Here is a 13,153-nt window from a genome sequence, read left to right as displayed (position 1 = left end):
TATACACAGTGGTGGCTCAACCCGCACTGACACCACTCCTGTCAATGAAACCCAAATGCTACTGGGACGAAAAAAGTTAATTTCCTCCCGGCAGCTGGGGTCTAAGTGCAAGTTCCTTTTACTAGTGTCTAAACTGTAATTTCTGGAAGGATTCCTCATAACTATGCATACATACTTTTTTCAGAATGCTGTTCATTTTCATGACTGATATCTCTTAGCTTGCTTGGCTGGATTGAACAGCAGTACTCTTGATCACAGGGCAAGATATCACAGAAGCTAATTTCCTGTCCTCCTGCTGATGGACGTTGGGTTGTTGTTGACATAGACTCAGTTATTGCTGCTGAAAGAAGGGATTTATGTTTTGTTATTATGCAGAATCATCTTTTAAACTAGTTAAACAATGTATTGTTATACCAAGCTGCAGAATTGTTAGAGCAGTGAAACACAAGGCTATTAAGGTTGCACAATTGTCTTTTATGCTGCCAGAAAATAAACTTATTCTAAGGACTTGTTCATGTGGGATAAAATTACAGCAGATTTGCTACTGCAAGGCAAATCTGCAGCGTGTTAGAGCACCAGCGTAGTGGATGAGATTTTATCAAATGTAGCCCACACGCTGTAAAAAAACATGGATTTTTGTGAGTACTCACCGTAAAATCCTTTTCTCCGAGACGCTCATTGGGGGACACAGAGACTGTGGGTGTGTGCTACTGCCGTCTGGAGGCTGACACTAGGCATACAAAAAACAAGTTAGCTCCTCCTCCACCGCATACACCCTCGCCCCGGTAGCGGGCGGAAACCAGTTTAGTGCAAAAGCAGTAGGAGAACATACAAAAAACAGCCTTAATGCCACAAATCATATGTCTGAAAAAGGATCACCCTGTGTTAAACAAAAATCATATTAAATAATAAACATGAGCCAACCGGCTATCAGGGTGGGTGCTGTGTCCCCCAATGAGCGTCTCGGAGAAAAGGATTTTACGGTCAGTACTCACAAAAATCCATGTTTCTCCTTCGTCTCATTGGGGGACACAGAGACTGTGGGACGTCCTAAAGCAGTCCCTGGGTGGGATAACACTCACCAATCCAAGCCGCATGCTTTCCTGTCTAAAGGTGTGCCACTGCTGCTTGGAGAATTTTCCTGCCCAGGTTCGCATCTGACGAAGCCTGAGTATGCACCCTGTAATGTTTACAAAAAGTGTGCAGGCTGGACCAGGTTGCTGCCTTGCATACCTGTTCTGCCGAAGCCTGGTGCCGAAGCGCCCAAGAGGCGCCCACTGCCCGAGTAGAGTGTGCTCCAATCCCTGCTGGAATTGGCGTGCCTCTAATACGGTAAGCCTCCTGAATGGTTAGGCGAATTCATCTGGCTATGGTTGACCGTGAGGCTGCGAGGCCCCTCCTGCGCCCTTCGGGGATCACAAACAGCGAGACCGTCTGGCGAAACGGTGCTGTCCTCGACACGTACCTCCTGAGAGCTCTTACCAGATCCAACGTGTGGAGAGCTTTTTCCACTCTGTGCACTGGCGCTGGACAGAAAGAAGGCAGCACAATGTCTTCATTAATATGGAACGAGGATACTACCTTTGGTAAAAAAGGCGGCGGAGGTCTAAGGACTACCTTGTCCTTAAAAAAGGTCAGGAAAGGGGCTCTACAAGATAACGCTCCCAGTTCTGATACCCGCCTAATGGACGTTATGGCTACCAGGAACACTACCTTCCTGGAGAGATATGCTAATGAAATCTCCTGTAATGGCTCAAACGGGGCCTCCTGCAGGACAGTCAGGACCATATTAAGGTCCCAGGCCTCTAATGGCGCTCTGAAGGGGGGCACTAAATGAACGACCCCCTGCAGGAACGTTGTGACCTGCAAATTGGTAGCGATCTTTCGCTGAAACAGGACCGACAGGGCCGACAGGGCCGATATCTGTCTCCTAAGGGAACTTGGCGCCAAACCTGCATCTAGTCCGGACTGAAGGAAAGCCAGGATGTTGGGCACCGAGAAGGACAATGGCGGAACCCCGTGTTCCCGACACCACTGGAAGAACACCTTCCAAGTGTTATGGTAGATCCTTGCCGAGGCCGGCTTCCGAGCGTTTACCATTGTCGCGACTACTTTGCGCCCAAAACCCGCCTGGGTCAGCACCCAAGATTCAATGGCCATGCCGACAAACGCAGGGCCCCTAAGTTCGGGTGGCAGATCGGTCCCTGGGACAGTAAATCTGGTCGTTCCGGTAGCCGCCAAGGCACGTCCGCGATGAGTTGTACCAGATCCGCGTACCATGCCCGTCGGGGGCCAGTCCGGAGCCAGCAGAATTGCTGGAACCCCCTCCATTTTGATTTTTCTGATGACCCTCAGAAGAAGTGGCAGCGGCGGAAACAAGTATGGGAGCCGAAATTGGTTCCAGGGTAGCACCAAAGCATCCGCTGCGATTGCTCGCGGGTCCTGAGACCGGGCGACGAATACGCCCACCTTGGCGTTCTTCCTGGAGGCCATCAGGTCCACGTCTGGTGTTCCCCAGCGCTGGCAAATCTGCTGGAACACCTCGGGGTACAGTGACCATTCTCCGGCCGTGATGTCCTGGCGGCTTAGGAAATCTGCTGCCCAATTCTCGACGCCTGGAATGTGAACCGCTGAGATCATCGAGTGGCTCCTCTCGGCCCAGTGGAGCACATGTCCAATCTCGCGCATGATTGCCTTGCTGCGTGTGCCTCCCTGGTGATTCACGTACGCTACTGCCGTGGCGTTGTCCGACTGAATCCGAATTGGGTATCCTGCTAGCATGTGTTGAAACCGCTGCAAGGCCAACCGCACTGCCCGAATCTCCAACAGATTAATAGGGAGACGAGCTTCCCGAGGCGACCACTGCCCCTGCGCCGTGTGGTGACGGAAGATTGCCCCCCAACCGGAGAGACTCGCATCGGTCGTGATCACTAACCAATGATCCGGAGGAAAGGGCTTCCCCTGCCGAAGCGATAGATCGCGTGTCAACCATTAAAGAGTCCGTCGGACCTGAGCGGACAACCTGCACGGGTGATCGAGCGAGAACGGGCTCCTGTCCCAAGCTGCTAACAGGGCATGCTGCAGGGGACGGAGATGAAACTGAGCAAACGGGATTGCTTCCATCGCTGCCACCATCCTGCCCAGGACCCTCATCCCGAATCGGATAGTATGGGGGCCTGGCTGTTGGAGTCTTCGAGCTCCCTGTCGGAGTGCCCGAGCCTTGTCTTGAGGGAGAATTACCAATCCCTGGGAGGTATCGAATATCATCCCTAGGAATACAATCCTCTGAGCCGGTGTGAGGCATGACTTCTTCCTGTTGACCACCCATCCTAGGCGCGACAGGGTATCCAATGTGATTCTGACATTCTCCTTGCACGCTGGAAGGGACGACCCTTTACCAGGAGGTCGTCCAAGTATGGTAAAACCACTATGCCCCGAGAATGTAGAATGGCCATGACGACCGCCATCACCTTCGTGAATACTCTGGGGGCCGTGGCCAAACCGAAAGGCAGGGCCACAAACTGGAAGTGCCGCCCCTCGATCGCAAACCGTAGATATCTCTGATGCGGGGGAAAAATAGGGATGTGTAAATATGCATCCTGAACGTCGATCGAGGCCAGGTATTCTCCCCTCTCCATGGAGGATATAACCGACCGGAGGGATTCCATGCGGAAATGCCTGACCCTGACGAACCTGTTCAGGAGCTTTAGGTCCAGAACCAGCCTTACTGCTCCATCCTTCTTGGGTACCGCGAACAGGTTGGAATAAAAACCTTGGGTTCTTTCGTCCTTCGGTACCGGGACAATGACCCCTTTGCGCTGCAGTACCTCGATGGCCCCCCGCAATGCCTCTGCCCGAGACCTTGTTTTGGGAAGCCGGGAAGGAAAAAATCGCGTCTGCGGAAGTTTTATAAACTCTATCTTGTACACGGAGGATATCAACTCTGTCACCCATGCGTCGCGTGCCACCGCGACCCATATGTGACAGAACCGGCGCAGGCGTCCGCCAATCCTGCTGTCCTCGGGTACCGCACGTCTCGAGTCATTTTGTAGAGGGCCTCTGGGACCTGGTCCCCCTTGCCCTGGGTGGGCGTCCCCGCATCCTGCCCAGCGGGTTGGTCCTGTAGGTGACCTGACGCTCCTTGTCCTGATTATAGCACGCGGGCGTGGAGGCACTGGCTGTTGCCGTTCACCCGGGGGCGCGAAATGCCCGAAAACTCGCCTGAGGTTGACGAAACGGCGTCCTTGTCTTCTGTTGTGGGAGAAAACTGCTTTTTCCCCCTGTTGCGTCCGAAATAAGTTTGTCCAATTCTTCCCCAAATAGTCGGTTCCCCTGAAAGGGTAGGGAAGTCAGGGATTTTTTAGAAACCGAATCAGCCCGCCATAGCCTTAACCATAAGGCTCTTCTAATGGCGATTGCGTTTGCTGCTGCAAGTGCTGCGCTATTAGCTGCATCCAAGGATGCGTTAATTAAATAGTCACCCGCCATCGCGATCTGACTTGCTATCTAGGCCACCTCTGTTGGCAACTCTCAATCCTGCAGGATCCCATTCAAAGTATCTGACCAGGACATCATGGCTTTGGCTACCCATGTTGCCGCAAAGGAAGGGAAGAGCGCCGATCCCGATGCTTCATACACCGAGCGCGCTAATCCCTCTATGAGCCGATCCGTGGGGTCTTTGATGGCGGAACCACTAGGCACTGACAATAGGGACCTTGAGGCCAGGCGGGATACCGGGGGATCCACCACCGGAGACTCTGCCCATTTTTTACAGAGCTCTGGCGCAAATGGATATCTTGATTCTAGCGTCCGTTGTCCCGAAAACCGCTTGTCTGGCCGTTCCCGGTGCCACTGCACTATATCCTCGAACTCCGGATGAGTGCTGAACACTCTACGCGGCTTCCAGGCCTTTTTAAAAGACACCTTATGGCCTGCGGTTAGGGTGACCTCATCATCAATACCCAGGGTCTGGTTTACTGCTTCAATGAGACTGTCTACCGTCTCCCGACACCCCGGGGTGTCCAGGTCCAAGGACTCCTCCACGTCCTCTACTGAACCTTGCTCGCTCCCTGAAAAGGGTGACGGCGAGCGTGATGCCACACTCGCAGATGCTGAAGCACCGGAGGGGCCTGGCGACACAGTATGGGTTCTCTTCCTATGTGCCTGTCTAGAGAGAGTGCGGCCCCTGCAGGCCGGCGGCTCATGTGAGGAGGCAGAACCCTCCCAACCAGGGGAGCCGTCATCTCTACCCCTATCCGGGGCCTGAAGGGTCTCAATTGCCTTAGTTAGTGAAACCATAGACCGCGAGAGTGATACCGCCCATTCAGGGGGTTCCGGACCTCTGGGCTCTGTCGCAGGGGAGGGCTCCTGGGCGCGTTCGTTGTCACAGGTTTCACATAATTTACTGGTCTGCGCTCGTGGGAACCTAACCCCACAGGAAACGCATGCGGCATAGAAGGATGTGTGCGCTTTTCCTTTTCCAGACATACTGCTGGAACAGGCTCTCCCTTTTTTTTTTTTTTCTTTTTTTTATTCTACCTTCTGAGGAGGGTGAATGAGGAGGAGAGGGGGGCACCTGTATGGCCTAGCGTGGCCTCAGGACGGGGTCACACTTACCCGGTCCTGCAGTCCTCTTTCCCGCTCCCTCCGCACTCCCGCTAGCGCTGACGGTGCTCTGCGGCTGCGGTAAGCTTCTTACAGCCTACCCCGGACTACCGGCGGGGCCTCCATCTTATCTGGCGCCCGCCCCGGCCAGGAGGGGGCGGCGCCGGAAGTGACGTCAGACGCGACGTCGCGCTGAAGGTGGGACTTCCGCCCGCGGCCCCAGGCCGGAGCAGCGGGCTAAATTAACGATGCCCCACCGCAGGAGGCGGGGGGCGCCCTGGCGGCCCCGCTATCCCGGCGATCCCGCCGGCACCCTCATGAAGCGCTCTCCTCCACCACCGCTGGGGAATCTTCCCGCGGCCCACGTGTAGGTATAGGGAGGGAGGAGAGGAGGAGGAAGAGGAGGGAGCAGGGAGAGGAATCCAAGAACCTGCCACGCTAACCTGAAACGTCCCAGGGGCTCTCCCCAGCAATCCATACCTGCCCTCAGCAGGGGCTATGAGGTAATCCATTTTTGGACGGTGCAGGCAGCCTGACTCCGTCTGCCCTGTAGGGGCGAGGAGAGGGACCGTCCGCCGCCGTGCAGCACCGCCGTCATGCGTTGGTGGAGCAGTGGGGGCGCACAGACTAGTCTTGTGCCGCTGTGCAAGCCCATGGTTTCGATACCTAGGGGTGGACAGGGCTAAGTCTGGCATAGTGTCCAACGTCGCGGGAGAGGAGACGTGGAGGGACTCTCGCACGTAGTCGCCCATTGCTGGTTTGGGGAAATCGGATCCTTTCTATAGGATCCGTTGCCCCTGTCTCTTCTTCATAAAATAATAAACACGAAAAATAGATGTCTGGGGAAAAGTCCCAGTGGTGTCCCTCGGTGCGGGAAAGGATACGCGGAGCGATGCTCAACGCGTGCTCGCCCGTTGCTGGTTTGGGGAGATCGGACCCTTTCTATAGGATCCGTCGCCCCTATCTCCTCTTCATAGTGGGAACCGAAAAAACCTAGTCTGGAGAAAACCAGACTGCGTATGCCTCCAAAGACACTAAGCAAAAAACTGGTTTCCGCCCGCTACCGGGGCGAGGGTGTATGCGGTGGAGGAGGAGCTAACTTGTTTTTTGTATGCCTAGTGTCAGCCTCCAGACGGCAGTAGCACACACCCACAGTCTCTGTGTCCCCCAATGAGACGAAGGAGAAAATGGCGGCGTAAACTGACCAGCATGTCAATTAATCCTGAGGATAGTAATTAAATTAGGATTAGACATTAAAAACCAAAGTGAAACATTAGTTTCAGCATTCACTGGAACATACCCATAGTAGTGTAAATTGGAGGCAATAATGAGCTTGCAACGTCTGTGAAGTTATTCCTGTGAAGAAACATAATTACTATAATAATAAAGTTTAAAAGGAAAGAGCAAGGGAAAAATAATAAACTATTAGGAATCTTTCTTCATACTTTGAAGAATATGTTTCTCTAGGTCTCACTATTAAAGCATAGATTTCTGCAGTAATGAGCAGGTGTAGACATTTTAGAATCATAGATAGATAGAATCATAGAATGGTAGAGTTGGAAGGGACCTCCTGGGTCATCTGGTCCAACCCCCTGCTTAAAGCAGGATTCACTAAATCATCCCAGACAGATGTCTGTCCAGCCTCTGTTTGAAGACTTCTATAGAAGGAGAACTCACCACTTCTCGTGGCAGCCTGTTCCACTCATTGATCACCAACTGTCAAAAAGTTTATTCTAATATCTAATCTGTCTCCTCCCATTCAGTTTCATCCCATTGCTTCTAGTCTTTCCTTGTGCAAATGAGAATAAAGATGATCCTTCTACAATGTGACAGCCCTTGAGATATTTGTAGACAGCTAGTAAGTCTCCTCTCAGTCTTTTCTTCTGCAAGCTAAACATTCCCAATTCCTGTAACCGTTCCTCATAGTTTACAGACCAGCCACCATTCTGGTTGCCCTTCTCTGAACTTGCGCCAGTTTGTTGATGTCTTTTTTAAAATGTGATGCCCAGAACTGGACACATTATTCCAGATGAGGTCAGACCAAAGAGGAGTAGAGGGCAATAATGACTTCATGTGTTCTAGACTGTTAAATTGTATGTGTCATGTGCAATTAAACAGGTCCATAGGGCGTCCATCAGAGGCGTATCTAGGGGGAACAGCCGAGGCATGTGCCCTGGGTGCAGCTGGCAAGGGGGTGCAGTCAGGCCGCGTAATGTGGCGGTCCAAAGTGTCTTAACCGGCGGCTGCATTCTGCCGCCCCCCAGACTGGAAGTCGGCAGTTCTGTGAGCCAGCTGTCAAGCAGACAGCCAGTACAGAGAAACTGCAGCACTGGTTCCAAGAGATCAATTGCATTCGCGTCTAACAGACGCAAATACAATTGAAGCTCAGAGTGACACCAGCAGTGTGATCATATCATGTGATCACGCTGCTGACATCACTCTCCGGCGCTGCAGAGGCAAACACTGGTGGTAAGTGCTCCACACTGGAGCTGAAGACACTGAAGATATGGAGAGGTGTATTTACTGCTTGGAGGGGTATTTCATTCAAAGGGGTGTATTTACAGGGTGTGGGTGGTGTTCACTGGGTAAGTGTATTTACTGTGTGTGTGTGTTTACTGTGTGTGGTTGTATTTAGTGTGGGGGGTATTTACTGGGTGTGGGTGGAGTTAATTGGGGGTTTTGCATTTACTGTGCTTGTGGTCGAATTTAGTGTGTGGGGGTATTTTCTGTGCTTGTAGAGGCTATTTATTGTGTGGGGGTATTTACTGTGTGTGAGAGGGGTATTTACGGTGTGTGGGGTATTTACTGTGTGTGGGGTGGTATTTACTGTGTGTGGGAGTTATTTCCTGTGTGTGGGGGCATTTATTGTGTGTGTGAGGGGCTATTTACTGTGTGTGTGGAGGGTATTTACTGTGTGTGGGAGATTTACTGTAATGGGACTAAAGGAGATTTACTGTGATGTCGGTATTTAGTGAAACGGGGCTAGGTGAGATTTTGTGTAACAGGGGATGACTTGAAGACAAGTTTGAGGAGCAAGGAAATGACTGGTGCCGACAATATGTGGAGCTGAAGAAACTTGAAGTCACAATATGAGGAGGAAGGTATGAGATGGGGGGCATGTATTGGGGGATGGGTGTAGACACAGTATGAGGAACGAGGGGAAAATTTATGGAGAGCGAGGGTAATGGGATATGGGGAGTCGGAGGGATCTGTGAGGAGGCAGTATGGAAAGTGAGATGGTAAATGTATGAGGATGGAGGGGGAAATGTGTGAAGAAACTACTAAAAGGAAACAGTATGGGGAGAAAGTACAAGTGAGCACAGAATAGAGACTGAGTAGTGTGGGGGGTGTAGCATGGGGGAACAGTGTAAGGGCACAGCCAGGAGTCGACATTATACCAAGGAGTGGGAGTGTGATGAGGGGGCACAGTTTAGAGACTGGGCCCTACAGTGGGACTCAGAGTGAGAGAACAGTGTGAAGAGGTTGGAAAAAGTATGGAAAGGAGGGAGCAGTGTGGAGAGTATGTACCATAGGAGGGACAGTGTGGGGTCATATTTTGTGCAGTTAATATAGTGAGGGGCAATTATTTATTCAAGGGCTCAGTGTAGGGCAGATATTTTTATTCGGGAGTATTATATAGCACTGGCGTCGTGTGGGGATGTGCTGCACAATACCGGAGAAGATGGAAGTCTGCAGAGACGGCTGTGGATGACAAAACTCAAAACAATTCCAGAGACAATGTCATCTATAAGGTAGCGGGATGTAAATTTTTTTTTTTGGTGATACTGACAAATTCTCATATTTTTATTTGTTAGGAATATTAAAGGAGTTGTCGAAGTTTGTGATGACTCTGCAGTCATTCTATGTGACTGCAGACTTCTGAATTCTCACAGTACGCACTGCATGCAGTGAAGATTCTCTGATGTTAGTGATTTGCATACATGTGGTCACGTGCTGACTAGACATGTGTGGCCTCACTCAATTAAAATGAACTGAATGAGGCCAGGCACGTCTAGTCGGAATGTGGCCCAAAGTATCTAAGTCACATACTTGTGCAAGGGAGAATCCTAAAAGTGTACAGCACATGCACCGTGAGAATTCAGAAGCCTGCAGCCACCTATAGTGACTGCAGACTTTCATCTCAAACCTGGATACACCCTTTAGTTATAAAAAGAAGCCCTGCAGCCAATCCAAACAGCCTGAAATATACTCACTGTCAGGATTCAGCTCTGCTTGCAGGTTCCAGCAGTCATCACATGGCCGCTTCACTCATATGCGATTTTCATACTTACAATGCTACGTGACAACGAGCTTCTCTTCTGCTTCCCTCAGTTTTTTCACTAAATATTGAATTAGGGTGAGTAGGTTGTCGGCACGTGACTAAGTGTGCAAGTCGCACATGTGCTGGGGGGCACCAAAATGAATTCTTGCCCTGGGTGCCAGAAAACCTAAATACACCTCTGGTGTGCCTTACTACCTTTAAAAACACCTCCTGATGTTTGATACATTGTGGCTAAAGCTAATTCAGTTTACCAAAGATGTAATAAATCACCGTTAATTTGTGTTTTAAGGGGCTGGGGGAAATCACTTTTTCACATAGGGCCCTGTAGGCTTGGATTTCTTTTTTTTACTTAATAATAAAGACCTTCATTTAAAAACAGCATTTTGTGTTTACTTGTGTTATCTTTGCCTAATATTTAAATTTGTTTGGTGATCTGAAACATTTAGACAGTGGAAACCAGAAGTTTACATACACTATATAAAAAGATACATATGCATGTTTTTCTCAATATCTGAAATGAAATCAGAATAAACCTTTCCGGATAGGATTACTATAACTATTAATATTTGCCAAATGCCAGAATAATGAGAGAGAGAGAATTTTTAAGGCATTTTTATTACTTACTGCAAAGTCAGAAGTTTACATACACTAAGATTACTATGCCTTTAACCCCTTCACTTCCAAGGGTGGTTTGCTCGTTAACTCCCCGGGCCAATTTGTACAATTCTGACCACTGTCCCTTTATGAGGTAATAACTCTGGAACGCTTCCATGGATCCCAGTGATTCTGACACTGTTTTCTCGTGACATATTGTACTTCATGTTAGTGGTAAAATTTAATTCAAATAACTTGCGTTTATTTGTGAAAAAAAATGGAAATTTGGTGAAAATTTTTAAAATTTCGCAATTTTCCAACTTTGAATTTTTATGCCCTTAAATCACAGAGATACGGCACACAAAAAAACTTAATAAATAACATTTCCCACATGTCTACTTTACATCAGCACAATGTTGGAACCAACTTTTTTTTGTTAGGAAATTATAAGGGTAAAAAGTTGGCCAGCGATTTCTCATTTTTGCAACACCATTTTATTTTTATGGGCCACATCACATTTGAAGCCACTTTGAGGGGTCTATATGATAGAAAATACCCAAAAGTGACACCATTCTAAAAACTGCACCCCTTAAGGTGCTCAAAACCACATTCAAGAAGTTTATTAACCCTTCAGGTGCGTCACAGGAAATTTTTTGAATATTTTAAAAAAAATGAACATTTAACTTTTTTTCACAACAAAAATATTTCAGGTTCAATTTTTTTTATTTTACTAAGGGTAACAGGAGAAAATGGACAGGAAAAGTTATTGTGCAATTTGTCCTGAGTACGCCGATACCTGATATGTGGGGGGAGCCACTGTTTCGGCGCATGGCAGAGCTCAGAATGGAAGGAGCGCCGTTTGACTTTTTCAATGCAAAATTGGCTGGAATTCAGATCGGACGCCATGTCACATTTGGAGAGCCCCTGATGTACCTACACAGTGGAAACCTCCCACAAGTGACCCCATTTTGGAAACTAGACCCCCCCAAGGAACTTATCTAGATATGTGGTGAGAACTTTGAACCCACAATGGCTTCACAGAAGTTTATAACGTACAGCGGTACAATTAAAAAATCATATTTTTTCCACAAAAATGATCTCTTCACCCCCAATTTTTATTTTCCCAAGGGTAACAGGACCCTAAAAGTTATTGTGCAATTTGTCCTGAGTATGCTGATACCCCATATGTGGGTGTAAACGACTATTTGGGCGCATGGCAGAGCTCAGAAGGGAAGCATCGCCATTTGACTTTTTTGGCTGGAATTGAGATCGGACACCATGTCACGATTGGAAAACCCCTGATGCACCAAAACAGTGGAAACCCCCCACAAATGACACCATTTTGGAAACTATACCCCCCAAGGAACTTATCTAGATGTGTGGTGAGAACTTTGAACCCCCAAGGGCTTCACAGAAGTTTATAACGTACAGCCGTACAATTAAAAAATCATATTTTATCCACAAAAATGATCTTTTCACCCTAAATTTTTATTTTCCCAAGGTTAACAGGACCCTAAAATTTATTGTGCAATTTGTCCTGAGTATGCTGATACCCCACATGTGGGGGTAAACCACTATTTGGGCGCATGGCAGAGCTCGGAAGGGAAGCAGCACCATTTGACGCTTTTGGCTGGAATTGAGATAGGACACCATTTTGCATTTGGAAAGCCCCTGATGTACCAAAACAGTGAAACCCCCCCCGCAAATGACACCATTTTGGAAACTAGACCCCCCAAGTAACTTATCTAGATGTGTGGTGAGCACTTTGAACCCCCCAGTGCTTCACAGAAGCTTATAACGCCCGGGCGTGAAAATAAAAAAAATCGTATTTTTTCCACAAACATGATCTTTTAGTCACCAATTTTTTTATTTTCCCAAGGGTATCAGGAGAAATTGGACCCCAAAAGTTGTTGTCCAATTCGTCCTGAGTATGCTGATACCCCATATGTGGGAGAACACTACTGTATGGGCACATGTCAGGGCTCGGAAGGGAAGTAGTGACGTTTTGGAATGCAGACTTTGATAGAATGGACTGCGGGTGTCATGTTGCCTTTGGAGAGCCCCTGATGTACCTACACAGTGGAAACCCCCCACAAATGACCCCATTTTGGAAACTAGACCCCCTAAGGAACTTATCTAGATGTGTGGTGAGCACTTTGAACCCCCAATGGCTTCCCAGAAGTTTATAATGCCCACGCATGAAAATAAAAAAAATCGTATTTTTTCCACAAACATGATCTTTTAATCACCAATTTTTTTATTTTCCCAAGTGTACCAGGAGAAATTGGACCCCAAAAGTTGTTGTCCAATTTGTCCTGAGTACGCTGATACCCCATATGTGGGAGAAAACTACTGTATGGGTACACGTCGGGGCTCAGAAGGGAAGTAGTGACGTTTTGGAATGCAGACTTTGATGGAATGGTCTGCGGGTGTCATGTTGCTTTTGGAGAGCCCCTGATGTACCTAAACAGTGGAAACCCCCCACAAGTGACCCCATTTTGGAAACTAGACCCCCTAAGGAACTTATCTAGGTGTGTGGTGAGCACTTTGAACCCCCCAGTGCTTCACAGAAGTTTATAACGACCGGGTGTGAAAATAAAAAAAAATCGTATTTTTTCCACAAACATGATCTTTTAGTCCCCATTTTTTTTATTTTCCCAAGGGTAACAGGAG

The 13,153-nt window shown here is 48.6% G+C and overlaps 1 protein-coding gene across 5 annotated transcripts in view; it reads right to left on the bottom strand.

Moving 5' to 3' along the window:
• MYRFL (myelin regulatory factor like) overlaps positions 1 to 13,153 on the bottom strand; it is a 266,624-nt gene that overhangs the window by 83,493 nt on the left and 169,978 nt on the right. For 3 of the 5 annotated variants that reach the window (XM_073555517.1, XM_073555519.1, XM_073555521.1), the window contains 2 exons: positions 6,905 to 6,960; positions 176 to 340 (listed from right to left, as the gene is read on the bottom strand). In XM_073555517.1, coding sequence (XP_073411618.1) covers positions 176 to 340; positions 6,905 to 6,960 — 221 coding nt within the window. The remainder of the gene's footprint in view (positions 1 to 175; positions 341 to 6,904; positions 6,961 to 13,153) is intronic. The other 2 variants (XM_073555518.1, XM_073555520.1) reach the window with 1 other exon arrangement.

Source organism: Dendrobates tinctorius, unplaced genomic scaffold, assembly GCF_039654945.1.
Source record: "Dendrobates tinctorius isolate UK_male_01 unplaced genomic scaffold, ASM3965494v1 ptg000224l, whole genome shotgun sequence".
NCBI lineage: Eukaryota > Metazoa > Chordata > Amphibia > Anura > Dendrobatidae > Dendrobates > Dendrobates tinctorius.
This window is presented reverse-complemented; position numbering and strand designations above follow the sequence as displayed.